The sequence below is a fragment of the Mus caroli genome, chromosome 7 (genome assembly GCF_900094665.2).
Source record: "Mus caroli chromosome 7, CAROLI_EIJ_v1.1, whole genome shotgun sequence".
Lineage (NCBI taxonomy): Eukaryota > Metazoa > Chordata > Mammalia > Rodentia > Muridae > Mus > Mus caroli.
The window spans coordinates 144,049,029-144,075,063 of record NC_034576.1 but is presented as its reverse complement, the minus strand read 5'-3'; the positions used below and the strand labels follow the sequence as shown (position 1 = coordinate 144,075,063).

The 26,035-nt window shown below is 46.8% G+C and overlaps 1 protein-coding gene across 2 annotated transcripts; it reads left to right on the top strand.

Moving 5' to 3' along the window:
- The first annotated feature begins 408 nt into the window (after positions 1-408).
- On the top strand, positions 409-21,803 carry Tollip (toll interacting protein). Of its 2 annotated transcripts, XM_021167816.2 has the most exons (7): positions 409-594; positions 4,019-4,107; positions 10,319-10,468; positions 11,042-11,224; positions 12,345-12,497; positions 13,600-13,690; positions 18,706-21,803. In XM_021167816.2, the coding sequence occupies exons 2-7, from the start codon at positions 4,087-4,089 to the stop codon at positions 18,918-18,920; spliced, it is 813 nt and encodes a 270-aa protein (XP_021023475.1). In that variant the 5' UTR covers positions 409-594; positions 4,019-4,086; the 3' UTR covers positions 18,921-21,803. The 2 variants fall into 2 exon arrangements, with proteins under 2 accessions (XP_021023475.1, XP_021023474.1); XM_021167815.2 differs by lacking the exon at positions 4,019-4,107 and having other exon boundaries at positions 18,706-21,691.
- The last annotated feature ends 4,232 nt before the right edge of the window (positions 21,804-26,035 follow it).

The window sequence follows — 26,035 nt, the reverse complement described above, 5'->3', positions numbered from 1 at the left end:
ACAGAATTTTGAGGTAATTCAAGAGCTTGAGGGTAGCTGGTTCTACTGCCATCTGTTTTTTTCCTCAAGCAGCCAAACCTCAGTTTTCTCCAGGCGGATCACACACCTGCAAGCGGTGGTATCACAGCTATCTCCAGTTAGGTGACTAGACGCTGTGGCAACTCGACCGAGTTGAGATGTGCGTTCCTGTTCTAAGTGTATGCGACTGGGTGAGCAAGCTTCTGCCCGCAGGAGAGCGTTCAGGTTTAGGCATGCGCAAACTGTCTGACAGCCATTTTAAGGGGCTACTGAGGGCGCCACTGCGCAGGCGTATACGGGAGACCCGCTTCCCCTGAGCTCGGAACACGCGTGCGCGGATTAGCCGGAAGGGGCGGGGCCAGCGATTGCCAAGCTCTGTACTTTGGGAACGCCGGGGTGGGGCGGGGCGGGGCGACTGTCAGCTGACTGAAGAGCCCAGTGCCTCGCGGGACAACGGTCGGCGACGCAGCTTGTGGTGGGAGCGGAAGAGCTCTCCCGGCGGGTCTCTGTGCAGTCGGCGAGGCAGAGGGCCGCCGCAGCACCATGGCGACCACCGTCAGCACGCAGCGCGGGCCGGTGAGTGCTCTGGACCAGAGCCTGGCTGGGGCAGTGGAGCCTGGGGTCGGACTCCTCAATCTTTTACGGGGCCCTCGCGGGTTGCTCTGCCGTCCCGGGGCTTCGCGGGTCCTACCTTCGGGTACCCACCCGGAGCCAGCGACTCTCGTCCATCGGACCTCTGGGGTGGAGGAAGGCAGAATTTGATGGTTCCCCAGAGACCCACGGGCCCTGAAGCTCCTGGCCTCCTTCATGGAGAGGGATCCTGACTCCCGTGGTCCTCCTGGGTGGAGGCCCTGAATAGGGTTCTTCTACACAGAAGAAACCTTACCCCATTGGTCTCCAGATGGAATGGGACCCCGACTTCCCTTAGTCCCTCAGATAGAAAGGGCCCTGAACCCCTTACGCTCTCAGATCTATCACCTCCTTGGTCTCCTAGATGGACACGAGCCCTGACTCTCTTTTCTCCCAGATTGGTACTGACTACATTAATTTCCCAAACTGAGAGGTGCCTTGGTTCCCGTGGTCTCTCAGAGGAGTGGAGTCGGACACCGTTGGTCCCCCAAAGGAGAGATAACCTGGTCTCCTTGGTTTCAGAAATGGTGAAAGATCCCACTTTGTAGTCTGTCCTTAGTTGTGACAGTTTCCTCTTCTCCCTAACATCTATAGAAAATTGGGTACTACCTCTTGAGCTTAGTTAGTGGCTACCTTTTCAAGCCTCAATTTCTTCATTTATAAACGAGGAGAGGGGAGCAGAGAAGTTGGAAGACCCAACAGGGTTGCCTCTTCAGGATTGTCTTGGGTTCTATTATACTACCGACTTACCTCCCCTAGTGTGTATGTCCTCCCAGTAGCTCCCTGAGACTGGTGTGGGTGGGATGTTGTTAGCCAACCGTGGCTGTGTGGAGTGGAACATAGTTCTTAATCAGCACCTCAGTGCCTTTTCCCCTGAAGTTAATATTGAGTGTGCCTGCAAAGCCTGAGGTTTCCCGGAGTTTTCTCACCCCGACAGCTTGGTGTTGACTGTGTGTGTGTGTATAACAGGTAACTCCTTGGGATAGATTACTGATTTCCTGACTTTGAAGAAAGCCTCAGGCTTGATTAGATGCTTTTTAGGAGGGCTTTGAAGCCAGATCTCCTGAGCCACTGTCAAACTTGGATGGAGATTTCCAATGTTGGAGTTACTTTTATGTTCATCAACCCTTCTTCATCCTCACTGTGTCTCAGCAAACTATAGAAGATTGATGGTGGCTGCCAGAGGAGAAAGGGAGGCAGAGCTTTGCCCTTTTCATATCCCCTGCCAAGTGGACACATGGCCAAGGAGAGTGGGCCCTTTCTTACTGTGTGGTCTGAGAGTGTCCTTATCTCTTGTGGTTCAGGCTGAGTTTGAATTCATCTGATGGTGAACTCCATGTCTGTCATGAGTAAGAAGCTATCTTTCCCTGTTGCTTAGAGAAACTCTGGTGTTGTACAGAGCTGCAATAACCTACACAGTGATGAGTAATTGGGAGTGTCAGATGATGTTGATACTAGCAGAATCTGTGGAGTCAAATCCTGACGTTTGATCTTTCTACTTGCCCAGTGTTCCTGGGAGAATGTAGTCATAGAAATACAACATAGACAGCTGAGTGGTTTTAGGTTTTCATGACTTGTAACTTTGGGCTGTAAGAACTTGTCTTAAGTGACAGGTATCTCAAGGTTTATTTGGGATATGCATATCTTCATCATAGTATTAGTGGTCACAATATTTAGAGTAACTGGACACTGAGCCACAGGTGTGGAGCACAGGGACACAGCCAGGCATCGTAACTTATGTAAGCCAGAGAATGACAGTCACCATCAGATTTGTGCTCTTTCCAGTGACTTGATGTGGGAGGACTGCATGGGCCATGGCCAGGGTCTCTGTAGAATAGAAGGCCTTGAACTTCATCTGGGAAGTGCTATTTCTTAGAGTGCAGACCTTTTTCAGTTTTCAACTTTTCACTGGCCGCTTCACCTGGAATGATATACTCATCTACCTCTGGATTCACTAATATTTGAAAAGCTTTTAGCCAGTTGTCAAGGTCTAGTAGAACTGCCAGAGTGTGGTATGCTTCTCTGCTATTCATGTCACACTCAGGGTTGTATGAACCCTAAGTGAACCGAGTGCTGCTTCTAAACAGATGAAGTGCATGCATTTGGTCAGCGCTGGGTCCTGCAAGCAGCCTTCTTTGTGTAGTCCAGCAGGAGTTAGACCATGGCCCAGTGTCTCCATCCTATGAACCTGGACTTAGGCTTGGGCAGTTGACTCTGTAGCTGACCTTTGCCTCTGAGGAGTGGGAAAGGACTGACAAAAGTATCTTGGCAGGCTATAAAAGGCAGAGGACAATCTCATCTGGGTGAGGAGGGCTCTCTGTCCTTGGTTAAGGGTTTAGGTGGGCAGGTATGAGGACGGATAGCCGCACCTACATGGTTGTAAAGGAGTAAGTTCTTCCCTGGGATATGTGGTCTTTTATAGTTTTAGACTTTAGGGTTTTTTTTTTTTTTCGGGGGGGTGGGGGTGGTTAAAAATAGCCACTGCAGGGCACTGAACCCTATGCTATATCTATATCGCTTTTGAAAATGCTGGTATTTTGAAATTACCAACCCTTTTTGCTACTCAGTCCATAAACCCACTCCTTCCCTACAGTGAGTGACTTGTAGGATCCGACTTCTTGTGTAAGAGGTCTTGCTCCCTGGAGGCTGCACCACATGTAGGGCTGGCATTTTGAAGGTCCTCCTTAATAGATGTGTTGTGTAGAGTCCCACAGGTGCTGCCTTGTCCTGTGTGAGATGCTGGTTAACCAGTGAGCTTTGCCAGAGGCCACTGACTCTGGCTTTGCCCCTCCTCATTCTGTGGGTGGTCCTTAGTGTCCATGCCTTGCTGAACCAATGACTTGATTAGTGATGGCAAAGTGATTTTTTTTTTAATTTGTAGATTACTTTGTATGTATGAATATTTTCCCTGTGTATATGTATGTATACCATGTGCATTCTTGGGGCCCATGGAGGTTAGGAGAGGGGTCAGATTCCCTAGAACTGGAGATACACATAGTTGTGAACCATGTAGGTGCTAGAAATTGAACCCAGGTTCTCTGGAAGAGCAGCCACTGCACTTAACCACTGAAACATCTCTCCAGCCCCAAAAGAGTCATTTTTTAATTTGTTCATATGTTCTGTACTTGGTAACTGGATCTGCTGTTAAAGATAAGCTTTTCTCATCACCCAGAGGTGTCTGGGTTGTTTAGTTTCTAAAGTACAGTAAAATGAGGCTTCTAATTTTCTAGTAATGGAGAAGGGACTTGAGTTCCTTAGGATGTATATCAGATTTATTTATTTATTTATTTATTTATTAGTGTTACTATATACCTGCAGTTTTCAAACCTCCTGTGTGAGTTAGCATCCTCTTGTCTATGCATCTTCACAGGGCAGAACCTGAGCAAGAGGTTGTGCTCCCCAGCTGGCCACTAGGCCTATGTCTCTGGGTCCTTGAGAATGTCTGCTCTGGATTCTGAGGTGAGGCTATACCTGAGTATAAGTCTAACATCAGGCTGTGGTGACCAGATAGTGAGTGACCTCTACTGGCTTCTTGCCTTTTTACTTTATGCAATTTTGTAACTACTCTGTTTTTCCTTTTAAAAAATATTTACAGGGTTTTTCTTTCTTTCGTTTATGTTTTGACTTTACATTTTATTCAACATTTATGTTTAGGAGGAGTCTACCCACAACAACATATAGCTGTGTCCTTAAAAGTCAAATCTAAGAAGTACAGGTTTCTATTGAAACCTATTTTATTTTATATGGCATAAATATATACACATTTAACACTTTAAGGCTTGCATTTGTTTTGATTCATTAAACAGTTTTTAATGTGTGTAATTAGTAGTAATCATATTTTTGAAAATGTTTTTAATAAGTAGTAAATTCTTTACCAGTTTGGTAAATGTATGGTTTATTTCTTTTCTCTTGGGAGTTACCCTAGGAATTTTAACACAGTGTCTTGCAGATCTAAAGTTGGTTGCGTCTCTGTCGTCCCCAGTCTGTGCAAAGACCATAGTTGGTGGTGACCCGGTGGTCCCATCCCACCTGGTGTGGTTGTGCCGTATGTGATGGTTCCCCTTTCCTTTGAGCAGTAGCATTTTTGTCAGTGCTTGTTCAGATCTGAGATGTGTAATCTTCTTCCTCATCCCCCTCGTATCTGTCCATCAGGATCTTTGCTGTGCTTTTCAAGCTGTTCTTTTAGAACTCTTGAGTGTAGTTCCTGAGGGCTGTGGAGAGTGGCACTCAGTCCACTGCATGCCTGCCCTGCTGTCATCTCGTCACTCCTTTACTAGTCTTCCATTCTTTGGAGTTTCAGTATAAACCACTGAAAGCCCTTTTTTTTTTTTTTTTTGGGTTTTTGAGACAGGGTTTCTCTGTGTAGCCCTGGCTGTCCTGGCACTCACTTTGTAGACCAGGCTGGCCTCGAACTCAGAAATCCGCCTGCCTCTGCCTCCCGAGTGCTGGGATTAAAGGCGTGCGCCACCACGCTCGGCTCCACTGAAAGCCTTTAAGTGCAGTTTCCATCCTGACTGAGGGCCAATCGCCATATATTGAACAATATAGAACTGTTGTCAGGGCTCATGACGATGCGCCAGATTTATGCATGGAGAGTGCAACAGGCCCAGCTCATGGAAATACCATGAACTAGTAAGATGCTAGGTCCTTATGAATTGTTTTTCATTTTTCAGAAAACATACTTCTGTGATTGAATCCTTTTCTGATACTATTTTGCTTTGACACCAGAAAGGCAGTAGAGCTGGGTTCAGGTGGGTGGTGAAGTTGCCAGGTACCTATGAAGGCCAAGAGGACTGGCTGCAGTGACTGTGGGGAGAGAGCAGCAGCTAGTTTCGTGCATAGGAATCCCTGTGATCACTGGCTCTGGAAGGCATCAGGCAATAGATCCACCTCTGCCCAGCTGCCACAGATACTCTAAACTATGAACTGCTGCTGCTTTAGGATTCTTCCTTGCTCCCTTTAGCCTTGCAGTGCCAGAGCCTCACACACATGGATGCATGCATGCAACTCACATACTTGTATGCACACTCACCTGTAGAAGTAACTGTGTTGCTGCCCATCTTTTTTGCTGAACTCTAGACTAGCACCTTCTTGACTTCCTATAGTGTCCCAGACTTGCTAGCAGATAGGTTCTCTGTGCTGGGCAGGCCAAATGCCTTTGGACAACCCCTAGGAGAGACATCTAGCTTCTCTATAGATAGGGAAGTCCCATGGGCCGTGCTGCAGATTCTAAATTCATTAGATTCATTATGTGTGCCCTCATTTACTAGATTTGTCCGCCTGTTCCTAGTTTGAGTTGCCCTCAAATGCTACACAGAGCCAAGGCTGAAGCCTACTGTGCCCTTCCTACTTGTCCCCCTTTTTTTGGTCAGGGTCCTGGGGATTCCTTTCATTCTTTTAGGGACACAGAAATATCTCATTCTTTTTGCCAGTTGTGAGTCTGGGCCACATAGATGCTTCTGGCTAGAGAAATGAAGCATTGCTTGGTGGCTCTTCCTTTGTCCCGGGCCTTAAGGAACCAGCATACTTATGCTTATGTTCTTGCAGCTTTGCTATGGGACCCGTGCCTGGAATTGAATTTGTTGGCTCTTAACCAACATGTTTGAAGTCATTTGTTAGTATTCATCTTATACTCTTAGATAAACTGCAAAAAAGACCTACTGTGAGTCTGTTAACAGAATCATCATTTAATTTTTCTGAGTCTTTAAGCCATGATAAAAATGTTTATTTCATGTGGCCAATATATGGCAAAAATGTCATCCACCAGTATATGGCAAAAATACATTTTAGGATTAGCCCTGTATTTTAAAACTTTACTAAAAATAGCTGTTTATTGATGGTATTTTCTAGTGCTGTCAGTGACTTTATAGAATTTGCACCAATGCCTGAATTCATTTCTTGTTTTGAAGTATGCCTCACTATGCTAACAGTGGTGACTCCTTTAGGTATAGCAAGAGGTGTCCTCATTTAGACAAATCATCAGGGATCTGCAGCAACAGGCAGGCTTGTCTTCCCCTCCCAGGACAGAGAGTATTGGTTGTATAACCACCTTGTTTATCTGGCTCAGGCTGAAGTCTTTCCTACTCTCCCTGCTCCCTCTTTAGGTTAAGGTGAAACTTTTTCTAGTAAAATTGTGACTTGAGAAAAGCTATAGAAAAAAGTTCTCGTCTCATTTTCCTTGATGTCATATTCACAGACCGATGTCACTGCCATGAAACTGGCTTCAGTCCATGCTCTACATTCAGCTTGTTCAGCTTGTTCCCTTCACTGCTGTGGGCTCCTCCCAGGACCTTGCCTTGCCTTGACTTTGACCACATCTCAGGCTTCCTTGTTTTTTTGTTTTTGTTTTGTTTTTTGAGAAAGAACATTGTTGAGGGTGTTGTAGAACATCCTTGGCTTGGATGAAGTCTCACCTAGCTAAGTCAGAATGGGTTAGCTTTCTCTACCACAGTGTTGCTTTTCTACTCTTCATTAACACTGTTAAATTCACAATGTTAAAACTTTCCTTCCCATTTATAATTTTATGTTTAGATCTTTATTGAAAAATAGCACATTTGAATTTGATCTTTGAGGGACAAAAGCAGTGGGATTGAACCCAGAGCATTGTGCACGCTGGGCAGATGCTCTACTGCAGAGCTCTACTTCAATCCCATCCACATTTTATCTTAATCTCACCCCACCCCAGCAGTCTCTTTCTCTTTAATGAAAGCCTGGAAGAGTATAATAGGAAATCTCAATGTCTGAAGTTTCTAGTCCCAAGAAGAGAATGATAAGATACAAAGTAAAAAACAGCCCTGACTTGTCCCACATAGTCTTTCCTGACCTCCATGCCTGAAGCAGCCCCCATGACTGCCTATATCCTGACTTATCACTGTGATATCTACTGGTCTGCTTACCCTCCTGTGTGTATCCTTCGAAGGCACAGTGTGTCCTGCTGCAGTCCTAAAACTGTACTATATGGCATTCAATTGATAGTTGTTCCTATGACAAGTGAGAACTTGGCTTATATAGATTAACCCCAAGAACCTGGCTGAAGAAAATCTGTTTTTGCCTAAGAACCCATTTATGATGTATAGATAAAACTGGGTATACATCGTGGAGGTGCACCCTCTAAATTCACTGTAGACTAGCACAGGTATGGGACAGAAATTCCTCTGGGAGGGACTCAGGGTTTCCTCTATACCGTAGATACTGGCTCCTGTCTTCTCGAGCCACAGCCCTTCCTCATCTCTTCTGGACTCCCCAGAAGCATTTGTGGTGTGCCGTGGGGAAGGCTGTCTATCCAAGGGAGGCTTCAGGTATTGGAAACTGCCTTTCTTGGTAACCATGGTTCTCACTGGCCACAGCTACTTTGTGGAAAGCTTCTGCCTATGAGGGCTGAGCTCCCTCCTTGTTCTTGACTCTGAGTGACCCCACAGGTGCAGAGGGGTATGCTGCTAAGTAGTCACCACTGACATGCTTTTTTCAAGTTAGAGGATCGTAGTGGGAACATCATCAGGGTGGCCCACAGAGAACTCTGGGCTGTATCCTTGGTTGGTTCTGAACATGTGACTAGTCTGTATGTTTTGGAAACACAGAAATAGGGAGACAGTAAGGGGTTAGACTTGAGGATCCAGTGACTTTTGCTTGCTTCTTTCCTTTATTAATTTATTTGATTTATTTTTTGAGATAGGGTCTTGCTGTATAACTCAAGCTGGCCTGGAACTCACTATGTAGCTCAGATTGGCTTTGAACTCACTGTACTCCCCTGCCTCAGTCTCTCAAGTGCTGGGAATGTGAAAGTGAGCCACCATGCCTACCTTTTTCAAGGACCTTTGAAAAGAAGACCCAAACCCCTTGGAGTTTCCCAGGTGCTGGGAGCTAAAAACCCTGCAGAAAGTGGAAGTGTACATAGTGCATATCAGTGGGAACCCACGGCTGGGTGGATAGGTGGGAGTGCGTGCAGTGGAGGTAGGCAGGGTGTCATAGAACCTGGATACCAAGTGTTCCCAGCAGGTCTCAGTAAATTGACTGTCACAGCTCACATTTGACATTGGTGCTTCTGGGCAAGCATGCATGGTGGGACCACTTTAGGCACCTGATTGCTGCTCAGGTCCTTCTTCAGTGGGCTTTCAGCCTTCAGAGCTTCCTCAGCTGTCCCTTAATTGTGAGTATTTCCTCTCTGTAACTTAGACTGGTACCCACTGGGCAAGGAGCAGTCCTGGCTTCTTTGTGTTATCCTGGGTGAAGCTGTGGATGCTTGCTCCCAAGGCTGGTCCTAAGTAGCTAACATCTCAGCTGCTACAAAAGGGTCCTCGGCCCTCCCTTCTTGGGCCCCAGGTAGGTATAACATTTCCAACTGGTGTTTTCTTCCCAGAAAGCCCTGGTTCATCATGTATTCCTTGGTCTTCTTCTGCAGTAGGGGTCATGTGGTTAACTCCAAAATGAATCTTAACCAGGGCCACCATTAGGAGTCTTGGTTAACCTTTCCCCTTTCCTTTGCTCTCCTCTTTTTCTTGAAAAACTCTACTTTCTTAGAGCACTTCAGGTCTCCCTCGAGCTAGCCTTTTTACTGACTGAGATATATTCTTTTTTTTTTTTTTTTTTTTTTAGTTTTTTCGAGACAGGGTTTCTCTGTGTAGCCCTGGCTGTCCTGGCACTCACTTTGTAGACCAGGCTGGCCTCGAACTCAGAAATCCGCCTGCCTCTGCCTCCCGAGTGCTGGGATTAAAGGCGTGCGCCACCACGCCCGGCTTTTTTTTTTTTTTTTTTTTTTTAATTGGATATTTTCTTTATTTACATTGCAAATGTTTTCCCCTTTCCAGGTCTCCCCTTCAGAAATCCCCTATCCCATCGCTCCTCCCTCTGCCTATATGAGGGTGCTTACCCACCCACCTACCAACTTCTGTCTTCCTGCCCTGGCATTCCCCTACACTGGGGCATCGAACACCCCTTGGGCCCAAGGGCTGCTCCTTCCACTGATATCCAACAAGACGATCCTCTGCCACATATGCGACAGGAGCCATAGGTCCCTCCATGTGTAGTCTTTGGTTGGTGGTATAGTCCCTGGGAGCTCCAGGGGGTCTGGCCAGTTGACACTGTTTCTTCCCTCATGGGGCTGCAAACCCTCTCAGCTCCTTCAGTCCCTTCTCCAACTCCATCAAGGACCCCCAAGCTCAGCCCAGTGGTTGGCTGCAAGCATCCACCTCTGTATTTGTCAGGCTCTGGCAGAGCCTCTCAGGGGACAGCCATATCAGGCACCCGTCAGCAAGCACTTTCAGGCATCTACAATAGGGTCTGGGTTTGGTGACTGTATATGGGATGGATCCCCAGGTGGGGCAGTTTCTGGATGGCCTTTCCTTCAGTCTCTGTTCCACACTTTGTCTCCATATTTCCTCCTGCGAGTATTTTGCTCCCCTGAGATATATTCTTAACCTTCCAAGGGTCTGGTTTGCCTTGAGTACCTCCTGAATAAGGTGTGTGTCTTCAGGAAAAGGGAGCTCAGATGAGGGGAGGCTGGAATCTCTTGTTTAAAAAAGTAAAAAAAAAGCAAAACACTCTCTAAGCCTTGGTAAGGTGGGCAGAGCTGGACTGTGCCTGAGTGACACACCTCTCTAAGGTAAGCCAGATAGTACTTTGAGATGCTTGGCATTCTGCTTTGACTCTACTCTTTTTCTCTCCTCACTGGAAGGTGTACATTGGTGAACTCCCCCAGGACTTCCTCCGTATAACACCCACACAACAGCAGCAGCAGATCCAGCTGGATGCCCAGGCAGCCCAGCAGCTGCAGTATGGAGGAACAGTTGGTACCGTGGGTCGCCTCAGCATCACTGTAGTACAGGTGGGTCTTAGTTTCCTGTTGAAGACTGGTGGGATTGAGCAGAAGAGGAGGCACTGGGCATGGGGCTTTGCATCTCATTTCCCATGTGCACAGTAGAATTTTTTTGATTCTAGTTATTCTTGAAAATATCTGGTAATACCTGTTGATTCCCCAGGGATCTGCCTAAGATACTATTGGTCCATGTCAGGCATTATACTCCATGAGGATGCTTTCCCTCACCCCTTTGTAGCAGTGAGCTACTCATTCCTGCACAACAGCTCTGCAGACCGTAGTTCCCATTCAACCTCAGCTCCATGCTGAGGCCTAGGATGTGCACAGTCAGTGCATAGTGTCAGATGAGAGGTCTTGTCTTACTGCTTACAGGTGTTGCCAGGTATGGCCAGGTTCCAGGGTCATGAGTCCAGGAGTGACTGGCAGCATGTTCAAGAGCAAGTTACTGACACGATTAGGTGAACTTGAAGGCTGTTTTTTTCACACACTGTGAAATATCTGTAAGAAAAACAGTTTACAGATGCACTGGCCTTTGTCTCTGCTGGTGAATGCCACGTTTTTCTAAATTTGGTGTTATTTCAGGCAAAATTGGCAAAGAATTATGGCATGACTCGTATGGACCCTTACTGCCGTCTGCGTCTGGGCTATGCTGTTTATGAAACTCCCACAGCACACAATGGGGCCAAGAACCCTCGCTGGAACAAGGTCATTCAGTGCACAGTGCCCCCAGGTGTGGACTCGTTCTACCTTGAGATCTTCGATGAGGTGAGAGATGCCCCAGTGTTACAGACCTGTCTAGTTTGGGATCTGATAGACATGGGTGTGCTGTAGTGTGCCTTGTGGGTTTAGTCACGAAGCTGTTCTCCTGGTGCTCAGGCCCTGTATTCCTAGCATTTAGTGACTGGGTGTGACCTGCCTGGACACCTGACATTTAGTGGCTAAATGACAAGCTACAGATTTTTTTCTCTCAGCTCCTTTGACAGTGTCTATTGGGAGCCATCACCAGCAGTAGAAGCATGAGTAGAGTGTGAAAATAGATGTTCACGGGCATGTCAGATTTCAAGCAAGTCAGGCTCCACTCGTGATGGGAGCACTGTTCTTGTACGCATGAGTTCCAGGCTCTGCCAGTAATGTCCCATGGCCGTTCCAGCAGTTAGGCATGCAGCTTTTTGAGGGTAATCAGGAAACTCAGGTGGAAGATGTCTCCTTGTAGCTTAGCTGTGGAGGTCATATGCTTGTTTCCTTGAAACAGCAAAGGGCAGTGGGAAAAAAATGGAGGCATGAGAGCCAACGAGGACGTCAGCATGGGAGGCCTAGTGAGGGGACAGTTTCTCCCTTTGTCTTGACTTTGTCTGCCTCTTGCTCTACTTTCTTCTTGTTTGTTTGTTTAGTTGGTTGGTTTTGTCCCTTTCTCCTCCTTCTGTGTCTGAGAATAGTAAGAATATGAGAAGGAGGTTTGGGGCTATGGGTGGTGGCTTGGAGCTCTTGTCCTCATCTGTACCTACTGGGCTTGATACTTGCTTCTTATATCTAATGGATTAGGAGTAAGGCCCCAAGGACTGGGGAAGACAGTGTCCATCCCTGAGCAAGGATGACAGCCCAGAGATTCTTTATTGTCCTTTGGCCTGGCCTTATGGTTGTTACTCAGAAGATGCAGAAGTGGTAGTGGCCAGGTACAGGTGATCTGTGGAGGTCTGGCATTATGGTTAATGGGAAGCTCCTTGAAGGAAGATGGAACAGTGAGGAGGAACCCTCTCCTGCCAAGAAGATAGAAGGTAGATGCAGGCACCAGTCCAGGTGGAGTCACAGCCATAGGAAAATCTGGTCTCTATAACATGGGTTGTTGTGTGCCATGATGAGGTCATTTTACTCTTGTCTTCCTCAGCGTGCCTTCTCCATGGATGACCGCATAGCTTGGACCCACATCACCATCCCTGAGTCCCTGAAGCAGGGCCAAGTGGAGGACGAGTGGTATAGCCTGAGTGGGAGGCAGGGCGATGACAAGGAGGGCATGATTAACCTGGTCATGTCCTACACGGTGAGTTCACTGTCCGGAGAGGCCATCCTCAAAGAGGTTATGGCACCTCCTTGAGGCAGCTATGGCTCCCAGAACCTTGGGAAGTCATGGGAGGCAGGGCTGGGCCTCTGAGCTCCCACTGTCTCCTTTGTATTATCTAGGCCTTTCATTTTAGTTGTTCCAGAGTCTTTGAGAACAGGGGAGTATAAAGCACCCTGTATGCAGGCCTCCTCAGCTTGACCATCCTACATGCCTCTCCTGGTGTTGAGTGTTACCTGTCTTTAACAGGTGCTTTATGTAGCATAGGTCCATTTTACACTATCTCATCTACAGTTCAAGATTATTAGAGCTGGGCCAGGAGAGGTGGCTTAACAGGTAAGAGCACTGCTGCTCTTGTGGAAATTTCCAGGTTTGATTCCCAGCACCTACATGGTGGCTCACAACCAACTGTAACTCCAGTTCCAGGGGATTCAGTACCTTCACTGGCATCAGGCACACACATAATGCACATATATACATGCACACAAAACACTAAGACACATTAAACAAACAAACAAACAAACAAACCAATTCAGTATTTCTGAGAGAAGCTTCTGATACTTATGCAGTCTCCAGAACAAACCGTGAAGGGGGCTGTGTGAGAAGCGGTGGTGGTTGCAGCTCATGTGAGGCCAGTAGTTGACATCATTTGTTTTCTTTAATCTTCACCCTGACTTTTTCTCTCACTGAAACTGAAACTCATTCCTCTAGATTGGCTGGCTAATGACCTTGAGGGATCTTCTTGTCTATGACTCCCTATCCCTTGGATTATAGAGATGAGCTACCAAACATGGCTTATGCATAGGTGCTCAGGATTGAACTCAGGTCCTCATGCTCTCACCACTCTCCTAACTGAGCTAGGAGTCTGCAGCCCAAGTCTTCTAGCTGAAGGGAGGTGGTCTGCGGGAGTGTTGGTGCAGATGAAACCAGAGGCCAGGAACACTACATTCTTGCTGAGGACTCCATGTCTTGGGTGTTAATGTCTGGGCTGAGGCTAGGACCACTCCTCTGATACCAGTAGTAACAAGATTGACATATGGTGTGGTCCTCCTTGACACCCGTGTTTTTCTTTGTTGTGTTTCAGTCCCTCCCAGCTGCCATGATGATGCCTCCTCAGCCTGTGGTCCTGATGCCAACTGTGTACCAGCAGGGTGTTGGCTATGTGCCCATTGCAGGTGTGTATGCTTCTTTGGTAGGCAGTCCTGGGACAAAGTAGGACAGGAAAGGGAAGGGCCTGTGAAGCTTGAGTAGTGTAGAATTGTGTAAGCATGGCTGCTTTAAATGAAGATCCTTCTAAAACTTATTCCATGTCATATTTGAATTATTTATGCATACATAAGAAATAGTGTTTGCCCTAATTATTGCCACAAGTAAGGTGAGTTGATATTTTTGGAGTTGTAGAAACATTATCTAGGAACATTTTTATGAATGAGTTACTGGAATAAGACAACCTGGTTCCTGTTAGACAAGGCATAACTACATCTTAAAAGAAAATCTTGGCTTTCATTCAAAGTATTTACCCATATAAATTAATAGATGCTTGGGTCATAAAGTCAAGATGTGGCTTTTATGTATTATTTTAAATTTCTAATCTTCCTGTGGCTTTCACAGTGCCTGGTATCCAACTCGTCCTCCTACCAGAATAGGGCAAACCAGATGAGCAGATGAGATCACACAGCTCCTTTCTTGGCTTCAACCAACAGGAAAAACTGTGGCTCTGAGAGTAGACATCAGGGCAGGCCTGTAGTCTCCCTAGTCTCTTGCTAGGTTCCAGGGAACTGTAGTCCAAGCAGACCATGGTAGTTCTGCTATCCCAATGGGAATGGCCAGTCTATAGGGCAGGAGGGAATATGAGGTCCTGGATGGGACTTGGCCTGCTTGGTCCCTGCTAGCAGGTGCTCAGGGTGAGTGTTGCCTTGTATCTGAGACAACACAGAGCTGCTATGGTCTGAGGGTCCCACACAGCCAGAATGGAGTGACTCATTAGCCTTTATTAGACTCAGCCTCTTTGCCAGCTGAGCTAGGGAACATGGTGCAGGACTTGGGAATGAAATCCACCCACACATGTCCTGAAAACAGGCCTGACAGACAGAACTTGGGCCTTCTTCCTATGACAAATCATCCTGCAGGAACAAAGGGCAGCACTTTGCAAAGGGGAGGGAGGGTAAGTTCACAGGGTTCTAGGCCCCTGTAGTATTTGGAATGGAGTAGGTTTGCAGTAGAGGGCAAACCAGTCAAGTGGGGAGTGACCCAGGGCCTTAGAGAAACCTTAAAGCAGTGTGGTTGTTCACCAAGAGCCTTAGAAATCTGGAGAGTGGAGTTTTAGGATGTGTGCTTTCTAGAGTTCCCAATACAAGATCCTGACCTGTCCAGTTCAGTGATCGGATCCTGAGGTATGAGGGTTGGGTTCCCAGAGTGGCTCCCAGGTTCCTTTTTGAACTGCAGTCCTATCAGTCTGCGTATGGAATTTGTCATTGGAGGTCTGCAGAGGGAGTAGCAAGCAGAGTGAAATGAGCACAAAGGGTACCCCAGTGTAGCAGAGGCATTGGGGTCACAGATGGAACAATGCAGCAGAAGTCTGTCCCCTCAGTTTCTCAGGCCAGGAGTCAAAACGGGCTGCAATCCTTTCTGAAGCTCCAGAGAGGGAACTTCTAACCTTTTCCAGATCTTGATGTGACTTGGTTTCTGGCCATATCTCCCTGGTCCGTCTTCATACTCTTGGAGTCGCCACCCTCTTTGTGTGTTTCTGTCCTGTAAGGTCACTGGACAAGGGCTTTTCTGTTCCTTCATGGTCTTATCCAAACAAGGGTGCCCTCTTTCTAAGTAAAGTCAATCTAGAGGCACTGGGGCGGGGGTGGGGTGGGGTGGGGGTGGTTTGCGGTGGACTTGAGCATATCTTTGGGTGGTGGTAGAGGGTGTTGAGGTGGGGAGCAACAAAGACAAATTTCTGTCCAGTTACAAACAGAAGAACTACTTCTAAACAAAAGATAAAAGCTGTTGACCAGTTTACTCTTTCTTGGCTCCTGTCCTTCATTCTCTGTAATGCCTCTCAAGTGTATTTTAGGGAAGGCTTCTCTAGAAATAGGCTTTGATCCTTACTTTTGATGTACATTTTGAAAGTTAGAAATAGTTTCCTACTGATAGAAAAGCTGCCTCAGAAATAAAAGGGTATTTTTCCCTTGGAGACCAGCCTTGATGTCAGCTCTGTCCCCATGCAAGCATGCTTCCTGGAAGTGAGGACACTTCCCAAGGGGACGTGCTGCAGACCACAGGGCTGGTGGTCTGGGTCTTCCCAGAACTTGTAACAGGCTCTGCCTGCAGTTATTTGTGCTACCCTGTTCACTCTCTGGCCAGGCGAACCCAGATGCTGCTTAGAAAGCTGTTCTCTTTCATTTCTGCTGCTCACACTGTAGTATTCGGTAAGGGGACACAGTTTGCCTTTTCATTCTCTTGAGAACCCTTTCCTATCACCTCGAGGACTGTGTTCAAGGTTACAGTTGCTCTCTGTTTTTGTCAGACTGGGCTGTCCACTGATAATTGTAGCAGTGTGGACTTGAGGATTGTTTTATTTTCTGAGCTATTAATTTGTTACTATATTGTTTTGTCACTCAGTGATCCCAGATTGGCCAGGCCTTTAGACTGAATTGTGTGCTTTTTGATGTCTCACATGCTGTGTGAGCTTCCTGACGTTGGCACAGGAAGCCTCTTGCTATCTTGTACATTTCCTTTTGCCCCAGAATTAGCCACTTCTCTCTGAACCCAGGGAGAATCAGTTCTAAAAAAGTTCTTGAATGGTTTTTTGTTTTTTATTTATCTTAATCATTGGGGGCATTAATAAGCATGTTACTTTGTTGAAACTGATGCCCAGCTTTGGTTCTTATAATTCCTGTATGTTTATGATGGCAGAGCTGTCCTAGCAGAATACTTGGGGTATCCTGTGCAGAGACGATTAGGGTATGCCATCTGGTCGATGTGTCCACAGAAGCAGGAGCAGCAGTTCATTCAGGGCATTTTTATTCCTGTTGCTCTCAGGCTTCTCAGGAGTGAGGTCAAGTCACGTGGTGTTTCTTGCTTCATATCAGCTTCTGCTGCAGTTCGCTCTCTTGGGAAGATTCATACCCTTGACTATTCACAGTGTGACGTATGTGTACACAGACCATGCATGAAACAGGACTGCACTCAAGCACAGTTACACAGGAATGAGGAGACTCACATGTTAGCCTATTCTCACTGCCTGTTGGTCTACCCAGGGAACAATGCATAGCTAGTAGGTGCCTGCTGCTTCTGTATATCAGAAGGCATAGACCCTGTTGTCTATGTCTGAGGTTTTGAATTGGAGATCACAGCTGCTGCTTTGCAGAGCTGAAGCTGAAGGTGGAGGATCAAGGTTACCTGTGTGTTTATGAGTCTGTTAGTTTGAGAGCTTGGAAATGTCCTGTAATATGCAGCCTGTTCCTGAGCTCCCTAGCCAGCAGGGGTAGCTCCAGAAGTTTTTAGCTGTTGGTGTCAGTTCTGGGCTGTTGCAGCAAGGCCGTTTAGGACCCAGGCTGTCTGTATTGCCATGCTAAGCACCAGTTTTTCTTGAATGGAAAGCTCCTTTGCTTTTGTTTTCTGAGTGGCATCCTATTGGTGAAAAGGCTCTTGTTTTACTGACCTGTGTCTGCCTACTGTCTATAATGTGTGCATTGTAGCTAAGTGCCCTGCTATTGGGAATGAATTGGTCCTACTCTATCAGTTTGTGTCAATTTATGATGAGGCTTCATAGGGTTATGCCATTGACTATGATTTGCTTCATGCTCTAGCAGAGGCATGATTTTGCCAGCAATAGATAGTTTCTTGTGTAGTGTTTACAACTCTGGAGACATTTCAAAAGGTATATAAGTGCTAGAGCCCCAAGAGGCAGGGTGGGTTGTTGTTTGTTGTTGTTTGTGTTTGGTTGTGGTTTGTAAGTAGCCATATGCAAAGAAGAAACAAGAAGTAGTTAGATATGCTAATGGCAAAGATCAAACTCTCCCCAAGGATCTTGATGCCCCTAATCAGCATGAAGTAGTCTAATGATAAGCCTTCCCTCCTTTCTATCCTGTTTTTCTGTCCTATCTAGTGTTAGGAGTTCAAAAGGATGGAGAAGGGTAGAAGAAAGAAGAACCCGCAAAGTAACAAATGCCAGCTACACCACTATCTGGTGACAACTTGTAAGGTGACTGACTGATGACAGCCTGTCTAGGTCAGTCAGGACAGAGGCATGAAGGTGATGGCCTGGCCCAGAGGGTACTTAGGAAGACTGCCTCTGTTTCTCAGTTTGTACCTCTTCATCTATCACAAGGTACAGGGAGCCATGTAGCATCATGCTGAGCCGTTTGCCAGCAGCCTTTTTTGCTCTCATGGCAAAAGGATTAGCTCCTGTGCCCCACTGAGGACCTTGGTACCTCAGGCTGCTGAAAAGTGATGTACTTTCTGATATGTGTCATCTTCATTGTGAAAGGCTAATATGCAGCTTTTCTTGAAGTTTTCAGGGAGTACTTTATGTAGTTATACCTTGCCATATACATGGCTATTGTAATGCCTTTGTTAGGCTGTGAAAGTGAATTCTAGAATCTTGACACAAGTAGACTTTGGAGTATTGGGTAAAACAAGCATACTAAAAATACCTAATAAAAAATATTATAAAAAAATACACCCCCCCAAAAAAAACAAACAAACAAACAAAAAAACCCAAGCATACTACTTTGTTGTCTGCATTCTCAGTAAAGACTCATGTCCATGATGAGTCTCCTAAGCTCTTGAAGTAGCACATGTGGTTACCAAATTTTCATCTTGCTCCCTGTAATTTTTGACTAGATATATTCAACTTGAATTTTTGTTCAGAAAGAAAATACCTCAGGAGAGGGAGCCTCAGTAGTGAGGAGGATGGCCCATCCCATCCCATCTGTCATGGGCATCCCTGTGGGATCTGTTTTCCAGTCAGATTAAGGTAGCCTTTTCCCTTGAGGCCAGTGAGATGTATTATTTCTTCCTTTGGCACTGCAGCTTTGTGATCCCACTGTCTCTGTCCTGGAACTCACTCTGTAGACCAGGCTGGCCTTGAATTTAGAGACTCTCCTGTTGCTTTCCAAGTACTGGGATTAAAGTCAGGCACCACAACACCTGGCTGACCCCACTCTTTTTAACCAACTTCAACTTTTGTTTTCAGGGATGCCTGCTGTCTGCAGCCCTGGCATGGTGCCAATGGCCATGCCCCCACCAGCTGTGGCTCCTCAGCCCCGTTGTAATGAAGAGGACCTCAAAGCTATCCAGGACATGTTTCCCAACATGGACAGGGAAGTAATCCGTTCTGTGCTTGAAGCCCAGAGAGGGAACAAAGATGCTGCCATCAATTCCTTGCTGCAAATGGGTGAAGAGTCCTAGACCCACCTGTGGCCCGTGGCTTCACACCACTGACCCTTGGACTTGTCCGCCCAGGGCTCCCCAGGGTCACCATCCCCACAAGATTCCAATGAAAGACCATCCACATACCCCTTCCTTGGACATCTGCGCCGCCCCTTCCTACATATTTCGGGGATGCATGTGGATTTTTGGTTCTAAGCAGGCAGTCTTCTTCATTGTTGCTGGGGGACAGTTCTCTCCTAGTCTCTAGCTGGGTGATGGTGGCATGGCCCTGTTATTGCACAGATCAGTGGTCCTGTTTGGGGGCCTGCATCTCCTGTTCTCACCCTATCCTGGAAAGCATTCTTACAGAAAGCAACTGCCTCTGCCAAGATACTAGAAATTGTACAGCATCCTTCTGAGTTGATGGGTGGATGGCATGGAGTTACTCAGTCCAGCTGGGATGGTTGTTGAGGGTGCACTGAGTTCACGTGCACTTACTTACAGGTTATTTTTAGAACTTTCAAGCTAAAAGCTCCTTCCCTCTTCTGATGTTGTATGTGAACATGGGCCCCTCAGCTAGTCCTGGCCAGTGAGATATGCTTCCCAGCCATATCCAGTGGGTCTCTAACCTCCTGTCTAGCTTATCTGCCACTGTCTGGCTAGGCTTCAGCCACAGAAATCCAACTTGAATACAGAAGGTATCCAGACCTGGTGCTTGGTTGGCCAGGCCCCACATTGGCCCTCACTGCTGGAGGCTGCTTTCTACATCCTCTTGTTTAGTACCAGCATCATGGGTCTTACTCCAGGGGCTGTTCTTGTTGATAGACCTTCATCACAGAGCCCAGAGTCAAGCGAAGGCGATGGGTGGGTGTGGCACTCTGTGCTTACTACTAAAATTCAAGCATTGTGACACTACTGACCTGCAGTATACTCTGTGGACCCATACTGTAGCTTGGCTTGAGTGATAAAAATCCATGCTTAAATTAAACCTTCATAAAGGTAGAGGTGCCTGTACCTGACTAGTGGATTATTGTATAGTGTATTTTAGGTTGCAAACCTTTGAGCCCATGACCTGGCCATACATGTATTTAGGGAGAAATTGAGTGGTGCCTTGTGCTAAGATACAGACCGTGAAGCTTTCTCAGAGTCAGTGCTGTCTCAAGGTACTGTTAGGAAGCTCTCCAGCATTGCCACAGGCTTATGGTGTGACAGCTTTGCCTTACATTGCTGTTACTTTTTGTTTTCTGAGAATTTGCACACCCGGTTTGGATATGTGATCCACCAACATGGGCATGAAGGTGACTCCTAGCAGTTTGGACTGTTGTGAAGGACTTCAAATAAGAAAATTAGTGCTTCAGTTTTTGGTCTTTGCCTCCTAAAAACGCGGTAAAATAATCCTACTTGCTGTTATCTACAGGGGTGCTTTTTGTCAAATGTATTGTTTATAAGTATTTATTTTTGTAAGCCTAAAGGCAGTATGTGGTGATGGTGAGCATGGGATGGTGGTAACAAGCACTTTTCTTTAGTTGTAGGTCTTTAAGCCTTTTAACTGCAAAATGGAGAAGAAAGACCAATGTTTGTTAAATAGATTCAACCACTTACTTTAACACAACCAGGCACTGGAAGTCTCCATTCTAGACTGTTGATCGGCCTTGTGCTTGGTAAGCAGATGCCCTCTTACAGGGTGGATGAGTCAGGCAGGCAGGACCTCCTTAAGTGGTCCACTTAGTGTTACCAGCAGGCTGCAGACAGTGCAGAGCAGGAACCTCACTCAGTACCTGTCTCTAGGTCTCAGGTGTGGCGGCTGTGTGCATCCGCATCTGCCTTAAGGAGGTATAGGTTGAGCACAGGGCCACTTTGTTCTGTGAGGTTCTATAGGAAGCATCACGATTTGCTGCCAGCCCCTGAGCAGCCCCCACAGCACTCAGAGGCAGCGTTCACTAACTTTTGACTGCTCAAATGAGGAAGAGTGATGGTTTTAAGACAGATTTAAGACTTGAGCTGAACACAGACTCTTCCCTTTGTCATGAACATTTTATTTTTTTACTAGATTGAAGAAAGATCACATTTTATAAGGCCTGAGTGATACTCCTAGGTTTTGCTGGTTTTTGTCTTGGAATTTCATGTCAGCACCCATCTAGTGCAAGGAGAGAGGCAGTACTTGTCAGCACCTGTGTAGGTACCAGGGCATCAGAGCATGGCTTGCTTGGCTTCCATCCCATCCTGAATCTCGTTGAGATGAAAAGTCATCCCTGGAAGGAGCTCAGAGGCAGAGGCCACAGCCGAGGCAGACAGGCTTCTGCATGGGGATCAGGCTCTCACTGGGTGTAATTGCTGCTCTTGCCAAGTTTAAAGATTGATGTTGGTAGCAAAATATCGCAAGGTGTTCACTGGAGCCCCCTCCCCTCGAGCCAGCTCTAGTGTAGGTATGCATCTAGGGATGGCCTGGCCTGTTTTCTTCTCTGGACATGTTGGTTGGCTGAAGTTGTAACCTGCTGCACGCTTGTGGTCTGACATGGCCAGAGGCTTTCATCTCACCATGTGAGTGATGCCTACCCGATGACAGAAGTGTTGTGCGACTGGGCTCTGCCCTCGCCCTCCCAGGCCACCCTTTACAGACACTGGTATCATCTGGTACACTGTCTGGAGGTTGGTGGGAATGGTTCTCAGAACTGTCTGTGAATATTTTGGGAATGGGGGTCCATGTCCATATTTTTCTTTGATTATATGATATATTTTTACTTTTCAGCCTTCTAATTTAATAAGTGGTCTATATAAAATAGAAAAATAAAGTCCTCTGAGGAAATGTTTACTATTTTTGTTCTTGAGTATTTTTTTAAACTTTTGATTAGTTCTTTGTGAATCTCACACTGTGCACCCCAATCCGAGTTATCTTCCCCCTCCCCTAGTACCTGCCTTTCACCCTTGCAACCTCCTCCCCAAACAGAGGCGGAAAATATCTTGTTGTGGAAGCTGTAGTGTATCACACTGTGTTCCACAGTATATCCTTTTGTCTATGCTTCTTGCAGATGTTCATTGCAATGAGTCATTGGTCTAGTACGAGACCTCTGGCTTCTGCTACACCATCTATACTGGAACCTCATTGGGACTCCTCTAGCCTTTCCTGTTGGTGCCCTGTGTTGTGGAGATCCTGCAGCTTTGGATCTGTAGGACCAGCCCCTTCACGCACTCCAGCAGTTTATCAAGCCCTGGCTCTGGGCCTGAGAAGGTTCCTGAGCTGGGGACAGAGCCAGCTCTTCAGCTCTCATGCTCTTGGTTGGCTCCTCCACTCTGTCAGGTCCAAGTGTGTTGCCTGGGTGAGGCGCAGGGCCTGTTCTCCTGCTCTCTCTCCAGCCTGCTGTGGGTAGTTAGGGCAAGTGGAGAGGAAGATGCCTCTCCCTGATCCATGCCACCAAACAGGAAACAAATGGCAGGGCCACCTCTCTTATAACCCTGGGGCTGAGCCACCTAAAACCACCAGAGTCAGCTGTGCGTCACATTCTGTTTGCTAGGTGATGTTTAGGGCCTGTTTTTCCAAGTACTGCAGCTAGCTGAAGATGGGGTGACGGGTGAACTCTCCTGCTCTCACACCCCCAGGCTCTCCTATGATGCCTAGGCAAGGGTAGGGCCAGTTCTGCACAACCCTCAAACATAAACATGTCCCAAGGTATCAGCTCAGACCAGGGACTCCACCTGGCTTTTGATAGTAACAGACCCCTCCTGCTACTGCAGGGCCATGGAACCTGATGTGTCCGTCCATGAGTGGCAGCATAGGCCAGGACTCTCCTATGATCCCAGATGGTATCACCAGTTGCTTGCATCAGGCTGTCCCTCACTACCCTTGAGTCTCCAGTTCTGCCTTTCTTTATTGTGCCTACATTCCTGTTTCTCTTCCATTTCTCTACCACTTGCTCGTTCCTCTTAGTGACACCCAAGGTTTCTGAGAGTCTGGGGTCAGCTCCCGGGTGGTTTCAGGAGTTCTATGCCCTGCCTGTGCATTATGGTACCAAACTGGTGATCGTCTCAGACTGGCCCCCTGTCTGGGCCTAATAGTGCAATTCTAGTTGTGTTCTCAGTTCACTCCTTATCCAGGCCCACCTGTGTGGCCCTGTATAGGGGTTGTCTGTTTCAGACTCTCTCCTCCTGTTCCCTGTGGGCTCTGTTAAAAAATATCCTGCTGGAGACTGTGTGGCCTGGCAGGAGGGAGCCAAAGAGTAGAAGAATCCTGCCTGGGGCCACAGCTGTAGTCAGGAGGGAGATAGATGGGGCACAGCGCTGAGCATGTGTGGATGGATATTGGTCTGAAGCCTCAGGTACAAGATGTTTGATGGCAGTCCTGCAGCCTTGACTCAAGAATGGGACTGTTGTCAAGCTGGGATGTTAAAAGAGTGTGGTGGTTTGAAATGCTTGGCCCAGGGAGTGGCACTATTAGGAGGTGTGACTTTGTTAGAAGTATGTCACTGTGGGGTAGGCTTGGAGACCCTCTTCCTAGCTGCCTTGAAGTCAATCTTCTGAGTGTCTTCAGATCAAGATGTAGAACTCTCAGCTCCTCCAGCACCATGTCTGCCTGGACTGCCATGTTTCCCACCTTGATGATTAATAATGGACTGAATCTCTGAACCCGAAAGCCAGCTCCGATTAAATGTTGTCTTATATAAATGAGTTGCCTTGGCCATGGTGTCTGTTCACAGCAATAAAACCCTAACTAAGACAAAGAGTTAAGATTTTCATCCCCAGCTCCAGTTAGGAAAAGCCTGACCTGACAGAGACAAGAAGGCAAGGGATGAGCAACAGGAATTCATGATTCACTTACTCCCTGCTGTCTTAGTTTGTGATCCACAGTCAGGTAGTCCAGATTCTGGGGCATGTAGGAATAAAAGCATTCCTTCTGGAAAAGCAGGTGATGATGCAGGCCTACCAGCATCCAATGGCAACCACATGTAAATGCAATGAAAAGTTAAGAACACTGAGAAGTGAGCTGTCGGCTGGGACCAGCAGAAGTAGTAATGCCCCCGCAGTAATACCCCAGAAGCCCTGCTGGAGCATGTGTGCAGTTCTGTTTTGTTTTTTTCTTTTTAAGGCTTTAAAAACAGGATAAAACAACATTGCAAGCAAAAATCAACAGACTGCTAAAAGCACACAACAGTGGCAAGAACTGAGTTGAATATTGAGATTGAGAGGTTAAAAACTAAGCCTTAAGATGAACTTTTAAAAAATTGGTTATTTAGTGTATTTATATTTCAAATGTTGTCCCCCTTCCTGGTTTCCCCTCTGCAAATCCCCTATCCTGTCGCCTTCCCCCTTGCTTCTATGAGGCTCAGCATGTGGGGGCAAAGTCCCCTAAGGAAGTTCCTCCCAGGTGTGAACCAGGAAAGAAAGTACAAGGGACCAGGTAGTACATGAACAGTATGGGGACTCAGCGACTCAGCTCTCTGTCAGGGTCCTTAGCAGGCTGTCTTGGAGTTAGCGCTCTTGGGGCACGTGGCTTTACTGGGGTTTATCTAGTCACTGCATGTAAACCATTTGAACTCACTTCATCTCTCTACAGGCTGTGTATTTGGTGACCCAGATATAATTGTTTAGGTTGGTTGTCAAATAGTCCTTGGCTTTACTTTTGGTTTTGTTCTATATTATGGGAACGATTTGATTCAGAGACAAAGTGTAAAACAGAGTGGGCTCAGAGAGATTGAATTTTCCGCAGTGCTCCTCCAGGCTATACCCTACGGTCGATAGGTGCCCACGTCAGCGCTGTTTTGTCTGTCTTTCCTTGACACAGTGTATGCTGAGTATCCGCAGCCACACAGATCTCAGCCTCTTTTCCCTCTTCTGCCTGTCTTACTTAGGTGCCCAGAAGACCCCAGCTGCCACACAGCCTTCTTTCAGGTGCCATTCACACCACTGGAGTGTCTCTTCTAGGGACTTTTCAGTTGTTCCTAGTGTGACTGTGACATAGCCGTCTTTGGAACAGATCTCTGGATGACAAGATACTAAGCGCAGGGTAAAATCTAGGATGGGCATACCTCTCAGGTCCTGCTGCTCCCTGCTGGGCCCCTGCAGTTCAGCTGTCACGTGAGTTTCTCTGACCTGGAGCAAGCCTGAGCAGGTTCTGTGCATCTGAGGAACATGTGCTTGCTTTTGTGCGGTCCCTTCCAGCCTCTGGTCAGGTCTCTTTTGGGGCTGTGGGTCTCTTCTTTGTTCTCAGCTACCTTTTCTATTGTTGCAGGCATTGGACTCAGTCATAGAATGCTTGCCTAGCATGCACAAAGCCCTAGGCTCGGTCCTCAGCACCACAGAAACTAAACCACAGTTTCATGTTGCAGGCATTAACTCTGGCAGGGGCTGCAGGGGCTTTGCCTTCCCCATCTCTTGTTTTTTACATTGCCGTTGATTTTATTTCATGAAAAGATTTTCCTTTTTACGTATTGCCAAGTTTACTAATCTTTTCCTGTGTAGTTTTTACATTTTTATTCCGCACTTTATTTTTATTAGGAAAGCTTTTTCTTTTTTTTTTTTTTTTTAAAGATTTNTTTNTTTNTTATATGTAAGTACACTGTAGCTGTCTTCAGACACTCCAGAAGAGGGCCCCAGATCTCGTTACGGATGGTTGTGAGCCACCATGTGGTTGCTGGGATTTGAACTCTGGACCTTCGGAAGAGCAGTCGGGTGCTCTTACCCGCTGAGCCATCTCACCAGCCCCAGGAAAGCTTTTTCTACTTTAGGTTTTAAAGAAAGTTACATGGTCTCCCCTTGCATAGTTCTTAACTTCTTTTACCTGTCTGAGGTGCTGAATATGTTATTGTTCTGTTGCTGGAAAGAGACACCATGACCAAGGCAGCTTATAAAAGGAAGCATTTAATTGGGGGCGGTTTCAGAAGTTAGTCCCTGATCATTATGGGGAGTATGGTAGCAGGCAGGCAGGCTGGCTGGCTGGCAGGCTTGATGCTACAGCAGTAGCCGAGAGCTTACATACTGATTTGAAAGCAGGAGGCAGAGAAAAGAGAGATTAGGCCTGGCATGGGCTTTTGAAATCTCAGAGCCCAGCCACAGTAGCATTTCTCCAAGTCCATACCTCCTAATCTTTTGTAAAAAGCCAGGAACCAAACATTCAAATATATGAGCCTATGGGGCCCATGCTAACTCAGATCTCCATAGTT